The sequence below is a fragment of the Trichosurus vulpecula genome, chromosome 4 (assembly GCF_011100635.1).
Source record: "Trichosurus vulpecula isolate mTriVul1 chromosome 4, mTriVul1.pri, whole genome shotgun sequence".
Lineage (NCBI taxonomy): Eukaryota > Metazoa > Chordata > Mammalia > Diprotodontia > Phalangeridae > Trichosurus > Trichosurus vulpecula.
Genome location: NC_050576.1, coordinates 385,966,028 through 385,990,211, shown reverse-complemented (window position 1 = coordinate 385,990,211; position 24,184 = coordinate 385,966,028). Strand labels below are relative to the sequence as shown.

At 37.1% G+C, this 24,184-nt stretch overlaps 1 protein-coding gene across 2 annotated transcripts in view; it reads left to right on the top strand.

Annotated features, from left to right (window-relative positions):
• IRS2 (insulin receptor substrate 2) overlaps positions 1-16,715 on the top strand; it is a 45,735-nt gene extending 29,020 nt beyond the window's left edge. The window contains exon 2 of one of the 2 annotated variants that reach the window (XM_036754008.1): positions 14,285-16,715. In XM_036754008.1, the coding sequence (XP_036609903.1) occupies positions 14,285-14,289 (5 nt within the window). In that variant the 3' untranslated portion in view covers positions 14,290-16,715. The remainder of the gene's footprint in view (positions 1-14,284) is intronic. The other variant, XM_036754007.1, reaches the window with a different exon arrangement.
• The last annotated feature ends 7,469 nt before the right edge of the window (positions 16,716-24,184 follow it).

Below are 24,184 nucleotides of genomic sequence, written 5' to 3'. Positions count from 1 at the left end.
ATAATAATGCCTTTATAGGCCTTAAATGAGGTAATATCTACCACATACCTAATAAGTCTTAAAATACCATATGAGGGTTAGCTGGACTATTTGTGTCCGACCTGAGCTCATATTGGTCTGATCAGCCACAATCTGACACACTGTACCTTGACCCCAGTGCAGGGATGTCATTTTGGTCCTCCTCAACTGTGAAGGACAACCAAGGGTCAGCTGTCGTTATCTTGTGTCTTCTATAGACTTTGTACTGATGGAAAGAAAATTTAGAATTAATGATGTAAAAATTGTGGAAACATTAATAAGCTATAAGTAGCATGATGCTTTTTTTTTCCAACCCTTCACTTATTGGAGACCATGGAGAAGCAGTGTGGTATAATGGGAGGAAAAAGGTGAACTTGGAGTAAGGGGACCCGAATTCAAATCTTGACTCTGCTATTTACTAGCTCTGTGACTTTTAAGCAAATCATTGAAATTCTCTGGCCTTTATAAAATGAGAGTAGTAGACTAGAGGATTTCCAGGGTTCCTTCTAGCTCTGAATGCTTTCGCCTATCATGTAATTAGATTGATTTGATTAACTTTACCTGAATATAAGTTTGAGGATATTTTGAAAAACTTGATAAATGCTTTTATCAACTCTTTTCTTTTAGGATCCAGACTCTGTTCTACATGTTGATTTTCCTAGAATAAGAATATCACCTCATTAATCATTATTGACATATAAAGAGCCCCCTATAAAGACAATAGTTATATTTTCCAAATTAAAATTAATGAAAATTAAAACAAATGATGTGTCAAAGAATATCCTGATTGCAAAGCCATTGCAATGTATGTAATAATACATTTCCGCCTTGAAATTTGTACTTTCCTTTGCTATTATAGTGTGTGGTTGCTGTACCTATAAAATGCTATCCTTCATTAATCAGAGGTGAGGGAGGAGAAGAATAAAACCCTTTCATTTAATTCTTTGTGGAGCCTGAATAATTAAATATTCCTTCTCAGGCTTTATTGTCATTTTTCTCTTTCAAGTCCGAAATACCAAATTCAAATTTCTACTGTCACATGGGTTGTAGAAAGCAACATTATATTTCCAGAGCCTTTTGACAGTATCCGTATTCATAAGGTAAATCTTAGAAGACTTCTTTAAAGGGAGTAATGAAAGTAGAAACAGCAGATGAAAGGAAGCAGCTGTTTTTGCATTGTTGGGAATATAAACAAAGGGATGGTTGTGACATGCAGTAGTGCATGTGGTGAACCCTGGTGCCCTTTGCAGCAATTATGAAAAGACCATAGGAGATTCCTGCTCAGTCTCTCTGGATAATACATAAAGCCTGATTTTTAGGGGAAAAAATCATCAACGCATATTTATAAATCATCTGATTGGGTTACAGTTTTTAATTTGTTGAAACTGGCTTATGTTTTAGTAAAGTTAGCATCTTTGTTTTTATTACACATTCCATTTGTTAGTTAATTTTTTGGATCTCTGTGTCATGCCTTACATTTTCATCACAGAAGTAGGCTTCATTCATTTATGTTTAGTTGAATTAAAAACTGCAAATACTCCTCAGGAAATAGGAATGAAATACAGTTGTATTTTTAAAATGATCTACTTGCTGTTTTTTTTTTAAGAGACATGGGTTCTAGTCTCAGCTCTGCCACTTTCCAGGTGTCTTTGGTTAACCTGAATTGTGGTTTTCTTGTCTGTAAAATAAAGGGGTTGGAACAGGTGATCCCTTAAAAACCTTTCAGCCCCAACATTTTGTGATTCTGTCAAGATTGAGAAATTGTCAAGTAATCTTCCATATATATACACATGTATGTATATGCAGGATATCTATCTATGTAATCCTATGGCATATGGATGTCTATATGTGTGTGTGTATGCATATATGTATATTTGTATACACATGTATACTATATATATTTCTAAACTTATGATTTCATTGAAGTAGTGAACTCTTAATGTTTTACAAACGCAGATTGTCAACTCTTTTGCAACTTAAAGTCCTAGTTGTCTGGGGGCACTGAGAGGTTAAGGGACATACTTAAGGTCACATATCATGTCAGAGATAGAACTGGAACCAGATATTTTCCTGACTCTGAGGCCAGTTCTCTATTCACTATGTCACATACTTTTCAGTATCAACTATTAAGCCATATAAAATGGATATCACAAAATTAAGTTAACCAAAAACACCATATTGTACTGATTGATATTTATTTTGGGGGGAATATCATCTCCCATCTTTGAGTGGTTGGGCTGCAGGAAAAATAATAATAAAATATAAAAATAATAATGACAAAAAAGAAAAATCTAGAGTATGTCAGTGTCAGAATATCATAGACAAGGAAGGGATTCTCCAGAAAGGACCTTAGAAGTTATTTAGTCCAACCTTATCGATTATGCATCTGTTAATTTAGTACTTTAAATTTTGATTTTAAACGACTAGTAAATCAGTTTAACAGCTTTGTGTTGCATATGTGGAAAATGTTGGCAGTACTATATTGCTTTGGAAAAAATTCTTATAATTGAGAACATATGTATTTGCTTACATCCTTTATCTCCAATTTCAGTGAGTAGATGCTTTGGATGGTGATTTTGTACTGTAGACATTTCGGGAACTTATATGTTTATGTAGATAAGGATTTTATTTATAATCCTTCTGTCATTTGGGGGTTTAATGAAGGAAGCATCACCAGAAATGCTTATAATCATGTGTCATAAAGGGCATCACTGCCTTCCAGTCAGAAAGAGATGAAGCACATGTATCAGTCACTGACCTTGAACTTCTCTTTTGCTACTTTCCCTAATTCAGAAAAGGAGTTTGTGTTTCTTAGACTGGCAGTTAGGTGTTCTATAAATTGTATCTGAAGAAGGGTGCAGTCAGACTCTCTTAAGAAGACATTGTTTCTCTTTTTAAATCAATAAGTCATCTGGAGAATAAAATAGACATTTTGGTAGTTGGGAGCCAAATATGATGAAATCATCATAAAAATTTGGTTTTCCCCTCATATACAACACCTTTAAAATGTCAGTGGGTTAGAAGTGATTCTATTCAGATTCCTGATAAACTACCATCTCATTTATCTACTACTTAATTTTCCTTGTGACAGAAAAGAAACAGTATGGTACATTGTAAACAGCTCTGGGTTTGGAGTCAGAGGAGATTATTTTGAAACCTGGCTCTGCCACTGAACACCTGGGTGATGTTGGGCAAATTAGTTCACTTTCTAAAGTTTACTTATCTGTCAAATTAATGGGGTTAGATTAGAACTGAAAGAACATTCTAACTTTTAATTCTAGCATCCTCTGTTCCTGAGATGTGACTGCACAAATCCTTACACCCTGAAGCCCACATTTTCTAAAAAAAAATGGATATAATAAATCTGTATGGAGGATAGCATACACACACACACACACACACAGTTGTATGTATAAATGTGTGTGTGTGTGTGTGTGTGTGTGTGTGTGTGTGTGTATGTAAGAAGAAATGTTACATGTAGAGCTTTGAGGACCTGAGGGTATTGTAGTAACTCCTGGAGACAATAGGAATGCCTGAAGTTTGCAATCATATGAGCAATCCATATACCCTATCACCAAATTAAAATGATGGAGACCATTATTCCTCTTTTACATAACACTCAGGCTTACTTCTTGAGATATTCTTCCTTTGAAGGCTTTTCTTGAGGTTCAGTTTAATGTTGGATAGTAAGAGCATACAGAGTGTGACTTAGTGAAGGCTTGGCTTCACGGCCTTCGTCATGGTTGCGGGTCTTGTATTTGTCCCCAGCATGAAGGGTCCCTCTTATGTAAATTAACTGTATAATGATAGTTTGTTACTTGGTGTTTGGTCTTTTTCAGTAGTGAAATCTAAATAATGGGTGATTTGAATGTAAATCATTTTTCTTGAGCTGAAGGACTTACATGTAGATCTACCAATTGGTGCATATTTTTATCAGCTAGAGAAACCTGAATTGCTATTGCTGCATGGCCTTGACTAGACTCGTATCTAGTTAGTTTATGATGTATTGTCCTTGCTCAGTACATGTGAAATTAAAAAGGATTTTGGCATTCTCTAGCTGTGCAGCTGCCTATCCTATTGGCTGCACCCTCTTTCAGTGTGTTTGCCTGCCATTCACAGTGCATTGAGAAAGCAACTCTGTCATGCCCTGAGCCTTTTGCAAAATTTTGAAGAACTTTAAGCTTTTCAGAGGCCTATAGCTAGTTCTTGGAAAAAACAATTCCAGTCCTATTTAGTTTCTGCACAATTTAAGCAAATATATTTATTTGTCTTATTTGAAGGGTTATTTATTTAATTGGTTTTAAGTATTAAAGTATTAAGTATTTTAAAAAATATTTTCAGTTCTTTGCTGAAGTATCCTTATGAAGTGATTTTCATAGCAACTGGTAGTGATGTTTTTCATAAATATAATTTGAGATGAAGAAAAGCAGTAAAGACATATATTGTTGTCTTAAGAGAACATGACTTCATCATTAGCAGTAATAACATGAGACAGGAGTGGTAGTAGGGATTATATCATTTTATTTTTTGGTTCTAGGAAGTTTTTTTGAAGTTGTTTTAAAAATTGATGACACAGTTTTGGAGGAACTTTAAAAATAATCTGATCTAACCCCTTTGTTTTACAAATGAAGTCATGAGGCCCAGAGAGATGAAGGAATTTGCCTAGTCTCCCATAAGTAGAAGTTACAGAGCTAAGATTAAAACCTAGGTCCTCTAATTTCAAATTTAATACTTTTTCTACCATGCTATACACAAATCAGGCAGAATCCATCTTTTCCTCTGTCCAAGAAAGATTTAGCGGTGTGTGTACACACACACACACTCACACGCACACACGCATGCACACACATACCCACCCCTCCCTACCTTCTTAGGATGGGCCACTTAGCAATTTGTATTTACATTCTTTCACTACCTTTGAAAAAGCAAGACTTTGTTTCCTTGTTTGTACTGAAGCAGTCTACTGAATACAAATTTACTTGTTTACCATCTAGATAAAAGGATACTAGGTGGGGATAGGCCACCTAGTAGTAACCTAATTTATGTAGCATAATTTGTATCCTATGTGAGAGAAGTCAAATGAAATGCCCATAAGACAGAGGAGGATTCTTCCAAACGCTTCTTGGCTTCATAAATGATTTTATGACTAGCTTCCTCATTTTCAGTTGGCTCTGTAATAGGATAGCATGGTTTTTAGGGGATAGTATTGCATTTCTAAAGTAAGCAGGCTTGCTGGTGATTTTCAAAGGGAGTATCAGTTAGTCTCCAGGTGTAACACACAGATGGAAATTTATTGTGTTATTGTGACAAAACTGCCCTCCTTTTTTCCTCACTCTTTTCTTTAACAAAATAAAAGTTGCTATGTATTTTCCTTGGAGCCACATCATCATAGGTAAACTGTAAAAAGGGATCTTTCCCTGCTGTGTTTACAGCTAGCTGGGATGGATGGCCATGTTGGCCATTGTGTGTGTGTGTGTGTGTGTGTGTGTGTGTGTGTGTGTATGTGTGTGTGTGAGATACTTTTGAATTCCTTTGGGTAAGTAACAGTATTCCATTTGGAAAGGAAAAATGTGGATGGAATATGAGAAATCATCATCTGAGAGAACCTTCTGAAGGAATAGTTCTATTACACAATTTTTAATTATGTCAACATAAAAGAATTTATTAAGTTCCAGGGGCTTTTTAAGCTTATTAAGCTTCTTCTAAAGAGGCCCCTGGCATAGTAGACAGAGGGTCAGCCCTGGGCTCAGGAAGATCTGGATTCAGATTTTTCCTTTCATCATGTAGCTACTGTTTAACCATGGACAAGTCACTTATCTTGTGAGTACTTGAGGCAGTTTTAAAAGACCTTAAATTATAGATGGGTTGCTAAGTTGTATCAGTGGAGTTTGTGTTTTGGGAATTCTCCCATACTGGTTAAATCATTGGTCTAGACCAAGGTAAAATGATCCCCTCCCTTTAAGTTCTAGGTATCTAAGCACAAATTTCAGAAAGGGGCTTTTTGTGTTCGTTTTTCATTTGTTAAAGAAACATAGCTGAAGTAGCCTTTACTTTGTAATATATTGAGAAGATGACCAGATTCAGTCAGAAAGGCCTTCTTGCAGTCTTTGATCGGCCACTAATTAGATGTATGATCTTTTCATGTCTCTGGACCACAGTTTACCTATCTGTAAAGTTAGGGGGTTCAATGAAATTATTTCCTAGGCTCTTTATACTCTGTGATTCTATAAAGACAAGGCCTCTTTTTTGTGTAGTCCCTTGAAATCTAGGGCATGGTTGGATAGTATCTTTATGTCAAGTAATTATTTGCTTGTCCTTTTATACTAGATGTGGTGCAATAATTTTTTATGTTAGAAGTCTTATAATAGCCCCTATTTTGTGTACTGGTTTGGCTAAAAAGATTTAGGGGTCATTCTGTTCCACAGTGGACTGAGATCAGTTGATACTTGTCTTTTGATTTGTGACCAAAGAACAAAAAAGAAAGGGCAAAGATAAAGCAAAATTTTTAATTATTGAACATAAAATGTGTTTGGCTCTCACACTAGAAATTCAGTATTGGATTTAGCACAGGTTGTCTTGGACTGAATTGTGAACACAAAGATAGATTTTGAAGTACGCTTTTACTAAAAGCAAGTAGAATGAGTTGGTAAGGACTGGGTTTTGAATGGTTTACATAGTACTTTTTAGTTAGTGGAAAAACAAGAGTTGGAGAAGGGAGGTTAGTCATTTTTGTTTTGTTTTGTGCTTAGCAATAAGGTCTCTATAAAAACTAGATTGTCTCATCGTTGTGGAGTGGCATTAACATCAAGTTACAACTTGATTAGAAGTGAATACTTTAATAACAAAGGTTCAGAAAGGAATGATGGTTCAAACTGTAAGTGGGAGTAATGAGCTAATATAAAAGAAGTTACGAATTCACCTCATGAAAGATTTAGAGATACCCTGAATTGTTTTCTTCAGCCTGAGAAGCTTTATTTTTCTATAAATTTACTTTAACAAAATTTTAAAAATCAAATTAAAAAAAAAAAAACCTTTCCCCAGCATTTATTCCCTTGCATAGCTTTCTACAAAACCCCAACTTGCCATTCTGGATATATTCTTGAAATATCTTGCTTTGATTATAAAAAAGGAATGCATAGCAGTCAGGTTTATTTTCCTAAGAATTTTGTTGTTACTGAAAGCTAAACTTTCCCTTTGTCATACTATATTTTAATTTAGGAATAAAATTCTTTCCTAGTCGTGTCAACTATAGTCATTTTATCTGTCTGGACCTCAACTTCCTCATGTATTCAGTGAGGAGGCTGACCTAGATAGTAAATTGTTTGGATTTATTAGAAAATAATTTCATTAATCCATGATGCTAATTATTAAAAAATAAAATCTCCATTTTAAAATGTGATTTGCTTTTGCAAGTCAATATTAAGAATGGTCTTGACTCTTAAGTTGAAAATATTAAAAGACATCTTCCTTCACCCTATAAATTGGCAGCAGTTTTTTGTGCCTTGGCTATCTTCTATAGACATCTTTCTACCTTCTTCCATATTGCTTTCTATTGAGAGAAAAAGAACAGTTCAGAGATCTCACTTTTGAGGTATCTGTTCTGTGTTTTCATGTGACGACTTATAATATGAGGATGAGAGAAAGCAAGGATAGTGTTGAAGCCAAAAGTCCCCCCAGTTACAAATGTTCATTAGAGCCTCACCTAAAGGATATAGTTTAGAGCTTATTCAATTTTATTTTTAATCTTCTACCTTTACCTAAATGTTGGATTTTCATTCTTAATTCTTAGATTGTTCTTAAGTCCCAGTCATATCAGTTCCTTTAGCCAGTTCTTAAAGAATCCTAGAAATTATGCATAACTTTACATTTTAAAAATATAAATGTGAAAATATGTTGTCTAGGTGATATGGAATATAGAATAACCATCTCGTTTTTGGTGGAATTTTGAAAAAAAAAGTAGGGAAAAAGCAACTTTTCTTATTCTTTCTGTTGTGTGTGCACCCTCCAAAGGAACATAGCCAGTGCATACAACTCAGAAACCACAGCATTTGCCCAAAATTATGTACCTCCTAATAATTACGTTCACTTTTGCAGTTATACTTAGTGTAATTCAAGTGCCATCCAGTTTAGAAAATATACAAAGTAGAATGAGCATAAAATTAATGTTTTATCCCCCAAAAAGGGATAATTTCTTGACTATTTATTTATTATTAAGTAGGAAATAAAAATCACTTTTAAGCAACAAGGGAGCTAACATAAATAATCTAATGCTAGAATAATCTTACTAATAGCAAAAGTAATTTTTAAAAATTTGAAAATAAAGGATTAGTTCTATGAAGGGACATTGTCAAAGTGTAGTTGTCATTGTTTGGTTCAGTTTTAGTTCTATTAGACTGGGTCTCTCTCATTTAGGCTGTAAGTACAGTGTACACTCATGGTCGAGTCCCACTACTGATAGTCACAAGAGCTTTTACCTGCTTCATTTCCACTATAGGGGGGTTTGCCTCTCCTTAGGCATTCTAGTTGCTGCCTGCTCTCAGTGGCTCACCATATTGGTGGTAGACCTAGGAATACCCAATCAGCTTAGCCTACTGAAGCAAACTGCTCCTGAGCTCAAGTAATTCTCTATTCCCAGCTATCATAGTAGCAAGGATTACAGCCATCTGCCACCACACCAGCCCATTTTAACATTTTAAACCAAATCATTAGTGTGTTCATATCCCCCAATTCCACAGTATTCAGGAATACTTCATTACTCTGGCTTTCCTCCTTCAGCCTTTCTAGGAGTAAGGAAGTAACGTTCTGGAGTGAGAGCTTGTCAGGTGGGGTAACAGTTTCAGTAACATCAACCAGAAGCACATCCTCTTCATTTTGCTTTCTCATGTTTAAATGCTGTGTTGCTGAAATGTAGAGGATGGTTGCCTGTCTGCTACATGTTACTCATTTAAGTGGCATGTTTCCTGTGAAGTTTCTGCCTCCCATTTCTCTTTGTTGAGTCTTAGTCCCCATCATTGCTGATCTCAATTCAAGGTCTCTGTAGCATGTAGACTTAGAAGCATAGTGTATTGGAGAAGAAAGGAACTTTGGAAATCTTCTCATCCAGCTTTATATTACAGATCATGAAGCCAAGGCCACAAATGGGAAGTAGCTTGCTTGAACTGACCCACACAGATAAAAAAGGTGGAATTAAAGAAGTGAAGCTCTGTAAATAACATTTCCAAAATAAATAGTTGAAAGTGAATTCCTAAAATTGGCACAGCTTTTAAACTTGCATTTTCACAGACCCTCCAAAGATTTGATCCAACCTCTAGATTCAATATCTCATGCTACTCCCCGTCATGTACTCTGTGTTTTTAAGCAGGCTGGACTGCACACCCTTTCTAGCTCTTGTCCAGTACGAGTGCCTTTGTTCACTGATTTGCCACGCCTCGAGTGGACTTACCTCAGCCCATTTCTATTTGTTGAAGTTCCCCTCTTTTCTCAAGATACAATCCAGTTTCTGTCTCCCCCATAGAAATTTTGTTGTTCTTCCCTTGCCCCAAAGTAAAAGTTTGTCCTTCAAATTTGTTATAGCGTTTGGCTGAGATCTTTCCACTTTAATTTTCCCAAACTCATTTGTGTGTATACCATTTCTCTCTTTAGACTGCAAGCTGAAGAATAAGAGCTATTGTGTCTTTCTTTGTTTCCTAGTGCCTAGAGTCATGCCTTGAAATAGTTGGAGCTTAATAAGTTTTTGTTGAATTGAAGTGAGCTCAGAGTTTTCAATTGATCGTACGTTTATTGACTAGAACATCTTCCATATAAATACTGTGGGGGGGGGGGGTAGAGAATACAAAGATAAATAGAATAGTCCCTTAACCCAAAGTGCTTATAGTCTCAATTAAGAGATGACAAGTTAAAAAATAATAAATGAGAATAGAAAAAATACATAGGAGAGATATAGATCATTTATGAGAGAGGTAAGAAATTAAGAGATTATTTCTGGATGAAGGGAGCAGGCAAGGTTTGTGAAAAGAGGTGACATCTAAATTTGGCTTTCATCAAGGAAGAATTTCAAATCAAGTGACAAAGATCCAGGACGTAAGGGCTGCTTTCCAGGCATAAGGGTAAAGGATAACCAAAAGCATAGAGAGATTTGGAAGGAGGGACATATTGATGTATCTCTGGGGTTTGATAAATAGGCTTCCATTCTTTCCAAATCCTCTTGTTAGATCTCAGGAAACAAGGAGTCATCTTTATCAGAGCTGAAATCTATCTCCAGCCTTTCAATTTCTACCCTTCATCTCTCTCTGTTAACAAGTATTGTTTCTGATGGCTAACTCTGTTGATGTTTTGTGAGTATCACTAAGCATTCTCAAGCTGTCTACTTGTATCAGCAGTGCCATCACAGAGAGGGTTTGCTAAAGCTTGTTTTGGTATCAAGCCAGTAATAAGCCAGTTTGGTTTGAAGAGGGCAGGGCCCCGTGACTGGCAGAAAGATAGATTTCTAAAGAACGTGAGATCTAATAGATTTGAGCTCTATCTCCGAAGCGACAGTAGAGTTGGGTGTTTTTTTGTCACTTTGTTTTTTATTAGTCAGGAAACAAAAGTCACGGTTCTACTTTGGAGTCTGCCTTACTAGATAAGTGAAATTTTTCAGATGTCTCTTTCCCTTTTTCAAGTATCTGACTCTTTGTGATCCCATTTGGGGTTTTCTTGGCAGATGCACTAGAGTGCACATTTCCTTCTCCAGTTCATTTTATACATGAGGAAACTGAGACAGACAGGGTCAAATGACTTGTCCAGGGTCACACAGCTAGTAAGTGTCTGGGGCCAGATTTCAATGCAGGAAGATGAATCTTCCTGACTCCAGAGCTAGTACTCTTATCCACTGGGCCACCTAGCTATCTTTCTAAAGTGTCTCTGAACTTGTCTGCTCAACTCTAGTTTGTCCCCACTTCATTCTGTCCTACACACGTTGCTCAGTTAATCTTCCTTTAATGCTGTTTCCACCATGTTACTCACCTGCACAAAAATCTTCAGTAGTTCCCATTTGCCACAGGATAAATTCCAAACTCCTCAGTTTGACTCCTTAGTCAAGATCCTCCATAATCTGATGTCAGTCTGTTCCCTTTCTTTTTCTCCCCATTGTGTCATTAATGTTTGGAACTCCTTTTTCCTACAACCTAGAGTCTAAGAGAATTGCCTAGGGCACTATAAGGTTTAAGTGACTTGTCAAGGGTCATGCCACTTACAGTAGAAGTGGAACTTAGAGCCTAGTCTTCCTGACTTCAAGGCTAATTCTGTCTGCTATGCCAATGTCCCTCTGAACTCTGCCTCTAAGATTACCAAAATCAAAACTTTAAAAAGTCCACAAAAGGACACATCAAAAAGAAGTAACTAGTTTCTCTGATAAAGTACCTGCCAACATGATCAGTTACTAGCCATTTATTAGTCCTATTTCTCATTAGGCCGCTGGGTGGCACAGTGGGTGAAGTGGGTCAGGAGTCAGGAAGACTCATCTTCTTGAGTTCAAATTTATCCTCAGACACTCACTAGCTGTGTGACCCTGGGCAAGTCACTTAACCCTGTTCGCCTCTGTTCCTTATCTGTAAAATGAGCTTTAGAAGGAAATGGCAAACCACTCCAGTATCTTTGCCAAGAAAATCCTGACCAGGGTTATGAAGAATTGGACACAAAGGAAAATGACCAAACAACAAACCTACCTTCCATTATTCTCATTCACCAAGAGGCCACTTCCTCCTACTGTCCCTAGAAAGTATTTGCTTTATTGTTTTCTAGGTCTGTTCCTTTCTTCATATTGCTCCCCTCGCTTGGAACTGTCTTCATCTTCTTGCCTCCCAATCTTGTTTGTTCTCTAAGACCCCACTCAAATCCCAGATACCCTTTGTAAAACCTTCCTCTGACCACCTCCAGCTGAAGTCATCTCTGTCCTCTAAACCGCAATTGCAATTCTTGTCAATATAATTTTGCCATTAATCATATACTACCTTGTGATATTCTTTCATTGTTGTTTTGAACTGCTGTTTAAATCTTTTATTATCATTTCACTTTTCAGGCATTTATATAGCATCTCCTAGTCAAGTCATTAGCCCCATTTCTCTTCCCCTCTGCAATCCTCATTAATTCCTTTTATCGCTTTTTGTTTTTCCTCCCACTAAGGACACGTAACATATATTTCTTGTTTTCCCTACTCTCTGAAATTAAGGAGTTTTTAATCTGCTGATTTCTACTGGGAAATAGAGTTTAACATAACAAAAGCAAAGGTTACAAAAATTGCCAGGGTGTTTAAAGCTAACCCTGGCTGTTCAGGAAGCGAGGTAGGCCCTAGTTTGTCTTAGCCAGAGGTGTCAAAGGTGGCCCACAACACTCCTGAGTACAGCTGAACCAAATTAAAATGTAATTGGGGAATATTTAACCAAATAAATAAAAAATACAATAAAATATTGATAATATTACATTTCAAAACAAAGTAAAATGTCACCCTCAGGGATCCTTTTATGTACAGATTAATGCCTTCAGGAAAGGTTTCCAGCTTGTTGAACTGCTTTTCCTATTTGGAATTAATGAAATCAGGTTGGACTTCCCAGGAAGTTCTAGTCACCGGTGTCATGTCTATTCTAACCTTGGGTTTATTGGCATAGTTGAAGTAGCAGGTTGGTCCTTCATTCAGGGAATGAATTTTTCTCTGTCAACAACTTCTACCAGCTTCATAATGTTTTCAAATTAAGGACTCCTTCTCAGACTCCCCACCCTCCAAAAGAATAAGTACTTTAAGATTAGAGTTCATAATAGGAAAAAAAATACTTTGCACATTGAGTGATTAATTACTGACAGTTCCTTTCTCACTCCCCAAAAGGAACAGAGTCAAAGCTCCATACTTTCTGATTAGATGATAAGCTCTTTGAGGCTAGAAACCTTATTTGCATATCTTTCTACTTCATTTTCTGGCACAACTTAAACTTTTAATTAGCTTTTAGTAGGAAAAAGCTGTGAGAACACTATTGTGAGCCCAAGGGATAATGAAACATGACATTCTATGGGTGGTCTTGCCTTCCCTACCTTCTCCCTGAGCTCCAGGTCTCTTTGGCATGGAAATTTGAGGTTAGCTCTTTACTGGCTATCTTACCCGGATGGAGACATTTTTAGGGCTGTGATAACCTTATGACCTATACATAGTCCATCAGGAGTTTGGCATTGCCTGAGTGTCTCCCAGGAAGCTTCTAAGTTTTATTTTTAAATGAACAGGACCCATGGTATCACTTTTGTGATCTAGAGAAAGGATATCTTGAAAATTTTTAAATGATTAAAATGTGACATTAAAAAGCATCAGGAAGGTATGATAACACATGGAAAAATGTGAGTAAGAAGCTTAAGTTAATTGTCCAATTCAGTATAAAAAAGCTAGAGGAGGGGATAAAGCCGAAATTTTATTAAGGCCTGAGAAGAAAAGAAGACATGAAAAACCATTAAAGAACTAAGATAAAGCAAGTGTGGAAGGGGAGGAGACTTAGTGGGAAGAAATGGAATCTAAATGATATAAAGACAAAATATGCAAATGACAGTTACTAACATTGGTGTGCATTACTGATTTTTTTTTTTAAATTGAAGTTTTTTTCTAGTGATTCTTAGAAATGAAGGCCATGTAGTATTTAGGGCAAAGAGGGCTGAGCTTGGAGTCAGAAGCACTAGTCTCCAGTCCTGGCTTTAGTATTTAGCTAACTCCATAGCCATTGACAAGTCACTTTATCTCTTTTAGTCACAGTTACTGATGGGATCGATATAAATTCTCGTGCCTATCTCACAGGGTTATTGGAAGAAGCCAATGAGGCAACATATACAGAGCACATTGCAAACTTGACACGTCAGTTAATGTTTCCCCCGTTGAATTTGCTTTTATGAAGTTCAACAAAATTTTTATAAAATTTTATAAATTAGTTTTTATAAAAATGTATAATTGTTTATAAAATTTGCCCTGTAAATTTGTGGTATGCATAGTTGATGATTACATGAAACTGAATTCCATAGAACCTGATGACAATATAGGAAAGGGTACTTCTACATCTTTTTTTTTTTTCATTCCTCCCTTGTCTTATGTTCATTGCAACTTTGAACTCCTTGAGATCAAGTACAGTGTCAGGTATATAGTAGGCACTTAAAAAATGCTTTTTGACATGACTCTTCTGTGGAGACATTAAAAATCTGCCTTCTTGTTTCATGGGGTGATCATTACTCACTTCTATTTATTTATTTATTTTCTTTTCAGAGTGAAAAATCTGGCTAGATCACCATGACCTCATACACCGGAGTGTAACATTAACAACAGAAGCTGCTCTGCATTTGTCATTTCTTAATCTGAAGCTGCTTATGGTTTACTTTTCTTTTTTGATCTGGGCAGTTACTTAACTTTTGAGATGATAATGGACTACATTAAGACAAGGAGTCATCAAAGAAAGGAAAATGACCTGCCTCATTTGTTTCCTGTTTTGGGCATCTGTCATCATGCTGCTGCTTGAGAAAGTTAATTGAAGAAGCTATTCTATAGAAATCTGGACCTTTTTAGCTGGCCATCTGAAGTGGTGGCCAATGCCTTCATTTCCTTCTCCCCTTCCTCCTCTTTTCTTTTCTCTCCCCTCCTCACCCTTCTAAAGACAAACTACATTTATCCCTTAGCATGCTAGGAGATTCTGTTAACACCCACTAAAGCAGTAAAATCTGGTATTTACTGGTATACTCTCAAAACTACCACAGTCCTACCTCAGTTCAAAGTAAAGCCGGATTTGTATTGTTGGGGTATGGCAGGACCTCCTTTATATCTCTATGCTGAATGTTTCTGAAGAATGGTCATCAGCCTTATTGAACTTACTCAAGTATATAGCAGCTTGCTGGATCTCAGTTCACTAGCTGTAGGGTTTATTTAGAGACAGAGAGCCCAGTGTGGTACTGAACAGTCTCAATAAATGAAAATTTTATGTTGGACTTTGAAGATGGATGCAGAATAGTTATAATGTGTAACTAAAGCAACCTAAGTTAAAAATCATAAAACTCTATAGGGGTTGAAGTGGGGGTGGGGTGGGGTGGGAAGGGATTTGGGGAGGGGATGAGTATCTCTTTTTACCTTTGACAGATGTTTAATCCTCTCTATGTAGATGTTTATGTAGGTACTTGGAATTGCAAAAGCCTTTTATCCTATTTCCAAGCTCAGATTTCTCTGCTACCCCTAATATTGAGCTTGCATTTCTTATTACCAAAAATCCACATAGGCATGCTAGCAATGCAAGGGTAGTCATGGGTGTTTGGCAGATAAAAACGTTATCTCTAATATAATGCTATCATGCCAGCCAATATGGCTGCTTTGTACAAAAAGAAAAATGAGGCATTCCAGCCACAGACATTAAGGGAAAAAGAAGAAAAAATTGCAGTACTTGTCAGTTGTCTAAAAGTCTTGACAGGACTACCCATGTTTTATGTTTTCAGTGTTCTGAAAATACCAGTATTGTGGCAAATATCCCAGATGTCACATAGAACTGCTGACCCGGACCAGCAGAATCTTATGTCCTCTTGCTGCTCCTTTGAGAAATTGGATTGGAGAATTCCCATGCTTTTTTCTCCATGGGTACAACCCCAGTGTCTGCCTTCTGATAGTCATGTATGTATTACACTAATTCAGTGTAGATGTGAAACGTTTTGAAAAGTTTCATGCTATGGGAAAAATATATATATATATTATTACATCACTGTAAAATGAGGTTTATTTGAGGAAGACCAAAAAATTAAATGTCTTACAAATCCAGTTAACGGCAATGCAAAAAGTCTTCCTGCTTCCATGCTGAACTTTTAGAACAGAGGATTGTATTACAAGACAAAGATGAATGTAAAGTAATCCCCCTGAACATTTTTAAGGTTTTAATTTTCTGGGACTTCACAATGCAGCACTGCATAGGCCATACAATACTAGTTTGAAGGTCAATTTCAGTGTATAATATGTTTTATTAAAAGGGTGTAAAATGTTCTAAAATTTTTATTTAGTTTCAGAAATAAGATGATGGGTGATATTTGCTATGTAATTCCCCAACTAAAATAGCACTGAATGTGGAACCTGCTGAACACAATAGTGTATTGACTTATATTTTGAAGTAGTCCTCTGTACTTACAGTAAAGTCATGCCACTATAGGAAATGGTTCATATTCACACTGCAACTTAAAAAAAAAAAAAACAAAAAAAAAGTTGACCATGTACTAAATTTTCCTCTATCCTGTACATTTCACAAAAGGCATATGCAATATTTACATTTTAATTTAGTTTACAGAATGGAACCAAAATGTATAAATGTTATGTTTGCTAAAACTTCACATTGTATATTGGGTCTTTGTACATTTTGCCTGACTTACCTTAAATTTAAACTATTTTTTGCTATATAAACTTTAACAGTTATTAAACAGTGTTTTCTTTTTGGGTACGTATCGTTTCTGGATATCAAGATGTTAAATATATTTCTTGCTATTGTGATATGACAAGAGACTTAACTTATCTTGCTCTGTCTTCCAATGTACACGCTGTATATAAGGATAAATGTGATGCTGCTGGAGACAAGAATTAATGGAACTAGAATAGTGCATTGTATTTAGTCTGTATTGATCATGGATGCTCTCCTTAATAGCCATATGCAATAAAATAAAATGCATTATTTATGAAATGAAGTCTTTGAGGACCTGCTTTCTGTAGGGTTTCTGAGTTGTGATATAAAACCACTTTACTCTTGCTCTTTTTAGGTAAATGAATAAATATTAACATTCTGAAAATATTGCATGCTTTTCCTACTTTAATTCTAATGAGAAATTTCAAAAATATTCTTTTCTTAGATGTTTTCTTCAAAATTGCCACAATATTAAATTTGTAAAAAATAAAAAGGGCCCCCCTCCCGATAAATTAGGCAAACCAGTTCGAAAAAGTAGATGTAACTTCAGGGAAAAAAAACCAAACAAACATGAAATAATAATTCTTTTTGATTTGTCAAAGCCAAATGGAGGCACTAATGAAAATCTTACTGCCCTGTTAAATAGAAATATTTAGCAATGATTTATGGAAAACAGAGGCCTTTAGATTTTTATTCTTGTCCCATTTTCACTTTAATTAAAATCATATGATCAGGGCATCCGCAAATCATGAAACCATTGTGGCTGCCACTGGTTTATAAAAGGTACAATAGAGAGAAAAATCCTTGAAGATGTGAAAGAACTTTTTTTTTTTTTTAAGATTACCAGGGACTGGTCATTTGTATATTAAGACATTTGGGAAATTGGCTAATAGCATCTCTGGGTCACTCAGACATTGTCTACATGCCCATTGATTATGGTAACTGCCCCATGATTGATAATTGTCGGTCAAACTGATCATCTAATCCAATCTACATTGATTGATTTGACCTCAAGCCACTGTCAGAATGGTTCCATTCTGTGAAGAAGGATAATCTTGGCTTGTCATTTTTAAGAACTCATAGAGGACAAGGAAGGGTCATGTAGCATTCACCTTTAAGAAAGGATAGAAAGAATGACTAGATAGAGAATGAAGTAGTTAATCCAGATACTGGTTAAGATACTGGAACTATTCATTTAAAAATCAACTTGCAAATCCTTAGGTCTCAGAGTGCTAGATAGTAACTCACATGCATCAGGAAAGAACCAGTTCAGTCAGGTTATCTATTATATCAATTTTAATAAGACTTTGATTCTGACCCAGGAGATGGACTCATCAATCAACTAGGGAGACCAGTCTGGGTTGGGCCACTGCCTTTAGGAAGAGGATGATTGCACCAAAGAGTATAATAACTCAGAGGCAACTTGAGAGAGACCAAGCTAGTGGTCCCCAGAAGGGTCGTTCTTAGTTCTAATATTATTTAATATCTTTAGCATTGATGTGGGTGATGGGCTAGGCAGGATACTCATTGATTCCATGAAAAAAACATGAGTTTAAGAGGCTTGCTTACAGTATTGTAGTGGGAAAAAAAAACAAAAACAAAAAGCCTAGGACTAGGAGTTCTAGTTCAGAGCTGGGTTCTGGTGCCAGTTCTGCCAGCAAACAACATACCTAGCTGTGTGGTCTTAGTTAAGTCCTTTAGAATGTAAGCTCCTTGAGGGCAAGGACTGTTTTGTTTTTTTGTCTCTGTATGCCCAAATCCTAGCACAGTGTCTTGTACCTAGTAGCCACTAAATAAATGTTTGTTGAATTGATGTCACTTCACTGCTGAGCCTCAGTGTCTTCATCCATGAAAATGGGAGCTTACTGTCAGAGTTTCTCAACTCTGTGTGTGTGTGTGTGTGTGTGTGTGCGCGCGTGTGCTTGCATGTGCATGTGCGTTGTGGATCTAGGCAATTAGGTGACGCCTATGGACCTGTTCTCAGAACAATGTTTTTAAATGCATTAAAATAAAATACACAGGATTACAAAGGGAACTAATTACATTGAAATACAGTTATAATTTTTTTTTAAGTTGACAGGACCCTGGGTGAAGAACCACTTCCCCACATGATGATAATCTTAATGAGTTCAGGGGCCATGTCTCAGTTCATTTTTGCAAAGCCTGATGGGTGAGGAACCTGTGGTCTCAAGACCACATGTGGCCTTCTAGATCCTTGGGTACAGCCTTTTGACTGAGTCCATGTTTTACAGAACAAATCCTTTTATTAAGGGGATTTGTTCTGTGAAGTTTGGATTTAGTCAAAGGGCTGCACTTGAGGACCCAGAAGGTCACATGTGTCCTTGAGGCCACAGGTTCCACAGCCCTGGAAACATTATGCTTGTAGATGTAAATGCTCATTTGCTGAAGAATTAGATTGGTCTGTAAGGTAAAGCCCCTGTCCAGCACTAAAATTGAATGAGCCTTAGCAAATATCAGTATTTCAAAGTGACCTTTGCAAATTGGAGAAAAGATAAAATACAGAATCCATTTATGATAAGTGCAAGATAAAAAAGAAAAACATGCCCACCCTGGCGATATCTCCTAGACTTGCATAAACCCACTGCACATATAAACAGCCATCTAACCACCATATTTCATATGACAGCTTATATGGTCATTTACACCATGTTGCTAACCCTTGAGACTGTAGCCCCTTTCTCCTTGAGCTACCTTGCACAACACAAATATATGCTCATATGTGTGTGTATGAATATACGTGTGTGTATGTATGTGTGTGTGTATATATATATAAATATGCATATTATATTCATATATATACTCACTCCAAACCAGTCTTGGATAAGGTACCAAGAGAGCAGAGACCTTGGGGTGATGAGAAAAGAAGGAAGGAATAGGTGGATCAAGGCTAAGGCCACTAGCCATGGATGTGCTGGTAAATAATTAATAACTGCTTCCCTGGGGAGAAATGTAAGCAGGACAGACTTTTAAGTTTAATCTGCATTATTAACATTTTCTTGTCTAGACAATCAACAGAACAATAAATCAAGCCCTGGTTTGTAACATTTGCATCTCTGAAGTATAAACACTCACTGAAAATTTCACAATCAGTTCAGCTTGCTTTAGCACACCTCTGCTGCTAGTTCTCCTTGTCCCCACCATTGCTACCAACATTTCCATCCTAGGTCCAGCGCCACTTGTATCTTGTTCTTCCCTTGGTAGTGTTTCCAATCACAGATCTATCTCCCCACACCCAATGTCACCCCCAGAAGTCCTATCATTTTTATACAATAGAACTGTTACTTTACTCTGTTACCTAGGCACCTTGACAAAATGGGTGAGATGCCCTTAGTCTGATTTTCCTCTGAAATATATATGAGCCCCATTTCCAGCCTAAGATTCTGCTAACTCCTACATAAAACTTTACAGGTTTTAAGATAGAATTGGAATAAGAAAAAGTAGATAGAAATAGAGGAAAGGATAACAATTTCTCTGTTAAAAAGATAGACCAATCTGTGGGATCCATGGAAGAAAGGAAAGGGGTCAGTCCTAGACTAAGAAGTGTCTAGAAGGGTTTACATTTTCAGAAAATTCTGCCCCTACAGCTCCTTGCCTTTGAGCCTGCATGGCAACCACACCACCCCAAATCCAATTCCATACCCTAGAATTCCATTCCCATCTCAATGCTCACCACTTCCTGTCCCAGGTCACAGTTGAGTGGCTTGGAGGTAGGAGGCTGCTGCCACTGCTGGGATCACGAGTTTTGTTTCTTGAATCCCAAGTTTAAGCTCTGAACGACTTTCCGGAGAGAAATTCCCTTTGGTGTTTGGGTCCCAAAGTGCTTAGGGAAGGTAAAATCATTGAGTGACAGGATGACTTCTTAAGGGGAGCGGGGAGGGTCTGTAAATATGAACACCTCTTTCAGCAGATAACGTCTCCTACTTGATTGGGAATACAGCGGAGATGCAATTGGCTGGAATTCTCTTATCCCCCCATTCAAGACCTCAGAATCTATCCTTGTTTTCTTTCCAGTTTTCCCTAAGAATAATCACACCAAAAGAATATGTGATGACTCAGTTAACCTGAAGAACATAGCTACTGTTCTCCCCAATGCAACTCCATAGTCTATTAATCTTTGTCAGTGATGTGGGTAGTGTTAGGTGTGAAAATCTTTGATATTATGAGAAGTCCAAAGTTGAGCAAGTTTGGCTACTGTTGGTACAATGAAAAGAGCCCTTCTTGCATCCCACACTAAGAGTCATACCATTAGGGTTCTCAACCCACCTGTATGATCACAAGCAAATTTCAAGCCTCAGTTTCCACATATATAAAAAGAGGATGGGAGCAAAGTTGGCCTTTTCAATTGGGCCTAAGATCCCATTTCCTCCCTTCTCCTACAGTACTGTTATCCATAAATCTTCCCCCTCTCTCCCCCACCCCAGCCACCACACACACCATCTTCATTCTCTTCTTCATATTCATTTCATGTTGCATATATAGATATGCTCAAGAAGAAGAAAGATTGTTATTGTCTCATCACTACCCACTCACTCCTAAACCCTATGTATTCTGGCTTCCTTCCCTGTCTCTCCAAGGAAATTTTTTCTCTCAAATGTCATCATTTGTGAAATTGAGGCTCTGTGTGATACACTGGAAAGACTGCTAGGTTTGGAGTCAGATAAGTGGGTCTGAAACCTGGTTCTGTCACTTACTTGCTACCTATTTGACCTTGAGCAGGTCATATTCTCTCCAGACCTCAGTTTCCAAAATTTTTAAATGAGAAGATTAAACTAGCTGTCTCTGAAAGTCCTTTCCATATCTGAAAGTCAAGTCAAATCAATAAGCATTTATTAAGCACTTTCTATGTGCCAGGCACTGTGCTAAGCACTGGGAATACAGATACCAGCAGAAAAAAAGACAACTTGTGCTCTTAAGGAGTTACATTCTAATGGGGGAAATCAATATATGAAAGGAAGCTTAAAATGGTGGGAGGGAGGAAAAAATATATATATTTTTTAAATGGGGGCAATGTTGGAGAAAGATTGAAGAGTTGGGAATAAAGCTTGGAGACAAATGAAGCCATGGATGGCATGGGCATTTTCCTTTAAGGTGGAGGTTCTGGGAGGAACCAGCCAATCAGAGGAAGAGGTCATAGGGGCCCTTTTTCGTTCTCCCCTCCCCCATACTCCCTCTCTTGGCAATCTCACCCATTCCCTTGAGCATCATTTCTGTTGATGATTCCAAAAACTGTATTTCTAGCTAAACCTTTTGCCTGAATTCCAGACCCAAATGTGCAGCTGCCATGGTTACCTCCATGGCCAACTTCATATATTCCAAAATTGAACTCGTCATCTTCCTAACAAAACTCATTCTTCTTTCTAACTTTCCTATTTTTATTGATGATAGCACTTTCCTCCCAGACTCAAATGTCTTCTCTTTCCTTCTCTTCTCCTACCTAATTAATTGGCAGTACTTTTAGATCTACCTCTGAATCTCTTAACTCTGTTCCCTACCTTTTTATTTCAAATAACACTACCCTATTTAAGTCTTGTATTTTTGCTCACTAAAACCATTGAAATATCTTTCTGTCTCCCTGCCTACATTCTTCTCCCGTATCTGAAGTATTTTTATACTAATTTCAAAATAATTCTCCTAATGCATAGGTTTAATTATACTTAAAAAAAATTCTGTTTTCCCCCCATTACCTATAGGATAAAATGTAAATGCCCTAGCATGGCATTTGAGGACCCCCAAAATCTGACTCCAGCCTACCTTAAATTTTTTTTTCAATTAACAAGCATTTATTTTTGCATCATCCCAGCCCCCTCCTAAGGGAAAAAACAAACAAACAAACAAACCTTGTAATGAATAATGCATATACAACACAAATTCCCACAATGTGGGAATTGCCCCAAAATGTGTCCCATTCTGGAAATTTACTGTATCACCTTTCTGGCAGGAGATTCCAATCTTTTCTTTTTTTTTTTTTTTTGCCAGCCCCATGGCACACTCTTCCATTTAATATACTTTATTGCCTAGCAAAACTAGACTTCTACCTGTTAACCCAGTTTTATTATGCCCTCTCCTGCCTCCATGCATTTATGTCTTCCATATCTTAAATGCATTTGATACTACCACCATTAATACCAGCACCTCATCCATATCCATCCCACCAATCTTCCATCAAGGAAATACCCAACTGAGAAAAAAAATAGGGCTAAGAAGATAGACATATCTGGAGTAGTTCCCTGCCCCCCCAAAACACACACACACACAAGCATCCCCTAGCCCAGTTCTACTGTTGCTTGTCCTAGCTGACATGCTGCCCCTACTGAGTCAGGGAGAAATTTCTCACCCAAAAACATTCTTCTGTAACTCAAGAATCATCTCTTTTCCTTGTCAGTATTCTTCCATACAGAAGGTTTGGAAGGTAACACAATTTAAAAGGAAGAAGAGGAAGTGGAAGAATAATTCTAAAGGAAACAAATCAGTCAAGTAGTTTTACACCAATAAATGGTGATAAAGAAGTCATCAAATACTGACTGACCCATGTGACCACTTTCTTATATAGATGTAATCATGAAACTACTCAATACATAACCTTATTACTTGACAATGATGCACATAACCAGAAAAAATAATCTTGGTCATGGTCATGAGGGCAAATCTATGGACAATTAATTCAGTGCCAGATGGGACTGCATAGAAGAACCAGAGGAAGACTTGTTGAATAGAATGTCTTAGATAGGATTTACAGAAAAACAATGTCAGGAATTATGCAATATATGAAGACAAGATGGAGTTGGAATCCATATCAGTGGAGGCAGAACCAACACCAATGAAAGTATGTATACATGGAAGAATTCTCTATTATGTCCTCTATCATGTCCACTAAAACATAATGAGCACGGTACACATAGGAGTAAAATTATAATTAAAGGAATATGATTCAGTCTTGGGGGTACTTATCATGTATATTAGAGGCAAATTTTTGGTTGTTGTTCAGTCATTTTAGTCATGTCCGACTCTTCGTGACCCTGTGGACCATTTTCCATGGGGTTTTCCTTGGCAAAGGTATTGAACTGATTGGCCATTTCCTTTCCCCATGGCAGAGTTTAAGTGACTTGCCCAAGGTGTTTCTGAAGCTGGATTTGAATTCAGATCTTCCTAACTCCAAGGTTAGAGCTCTATCCACTGCGTCAGACACTGTGCTAAGTGATGGGGGTACAAATACAAGTAAGTAACATAGTCCCTACCTTCAAAAATCTTACATTATGATAGAATAAGTTGCCATATAAAGAAGAGCTGGAAAGCAGGATGGGAGTTTGGAGTAGGATGGCAGAATGGAGTTAGCACAACCAACTTGAGAAGTCAGCGAATAGAGTGAAACATGGCTAGCGGCCCTCCAGGAATAGTGGTCAATCAGCTTGACACATGTTTAAAAATTTAAACAACTTCTTCCAGGTTCACCTTGTCTCATTTACCTTCAGTATCTGGTATTTCCAGGCCCAGTGGGTTTCTATGCTTTCTTGCTAGTTCAGCCTTTTTCAACTCAGAGACCCAAGTTAAACTCTTTCTCTGAGATCTTTATATCCTTGAAGAATTAAAAGTTTCTTTTTTGCTTGAGGCCTTGGTCCAACCCTTTCTGCTTTCAACTATTACTGTTCTTCCAGGCTTTACCAGTCAAATTGTCCTCAAAGGTGTTTCCCTTGCTACTTCCCAGGTACTCTACTTAGCTCCTTGACACT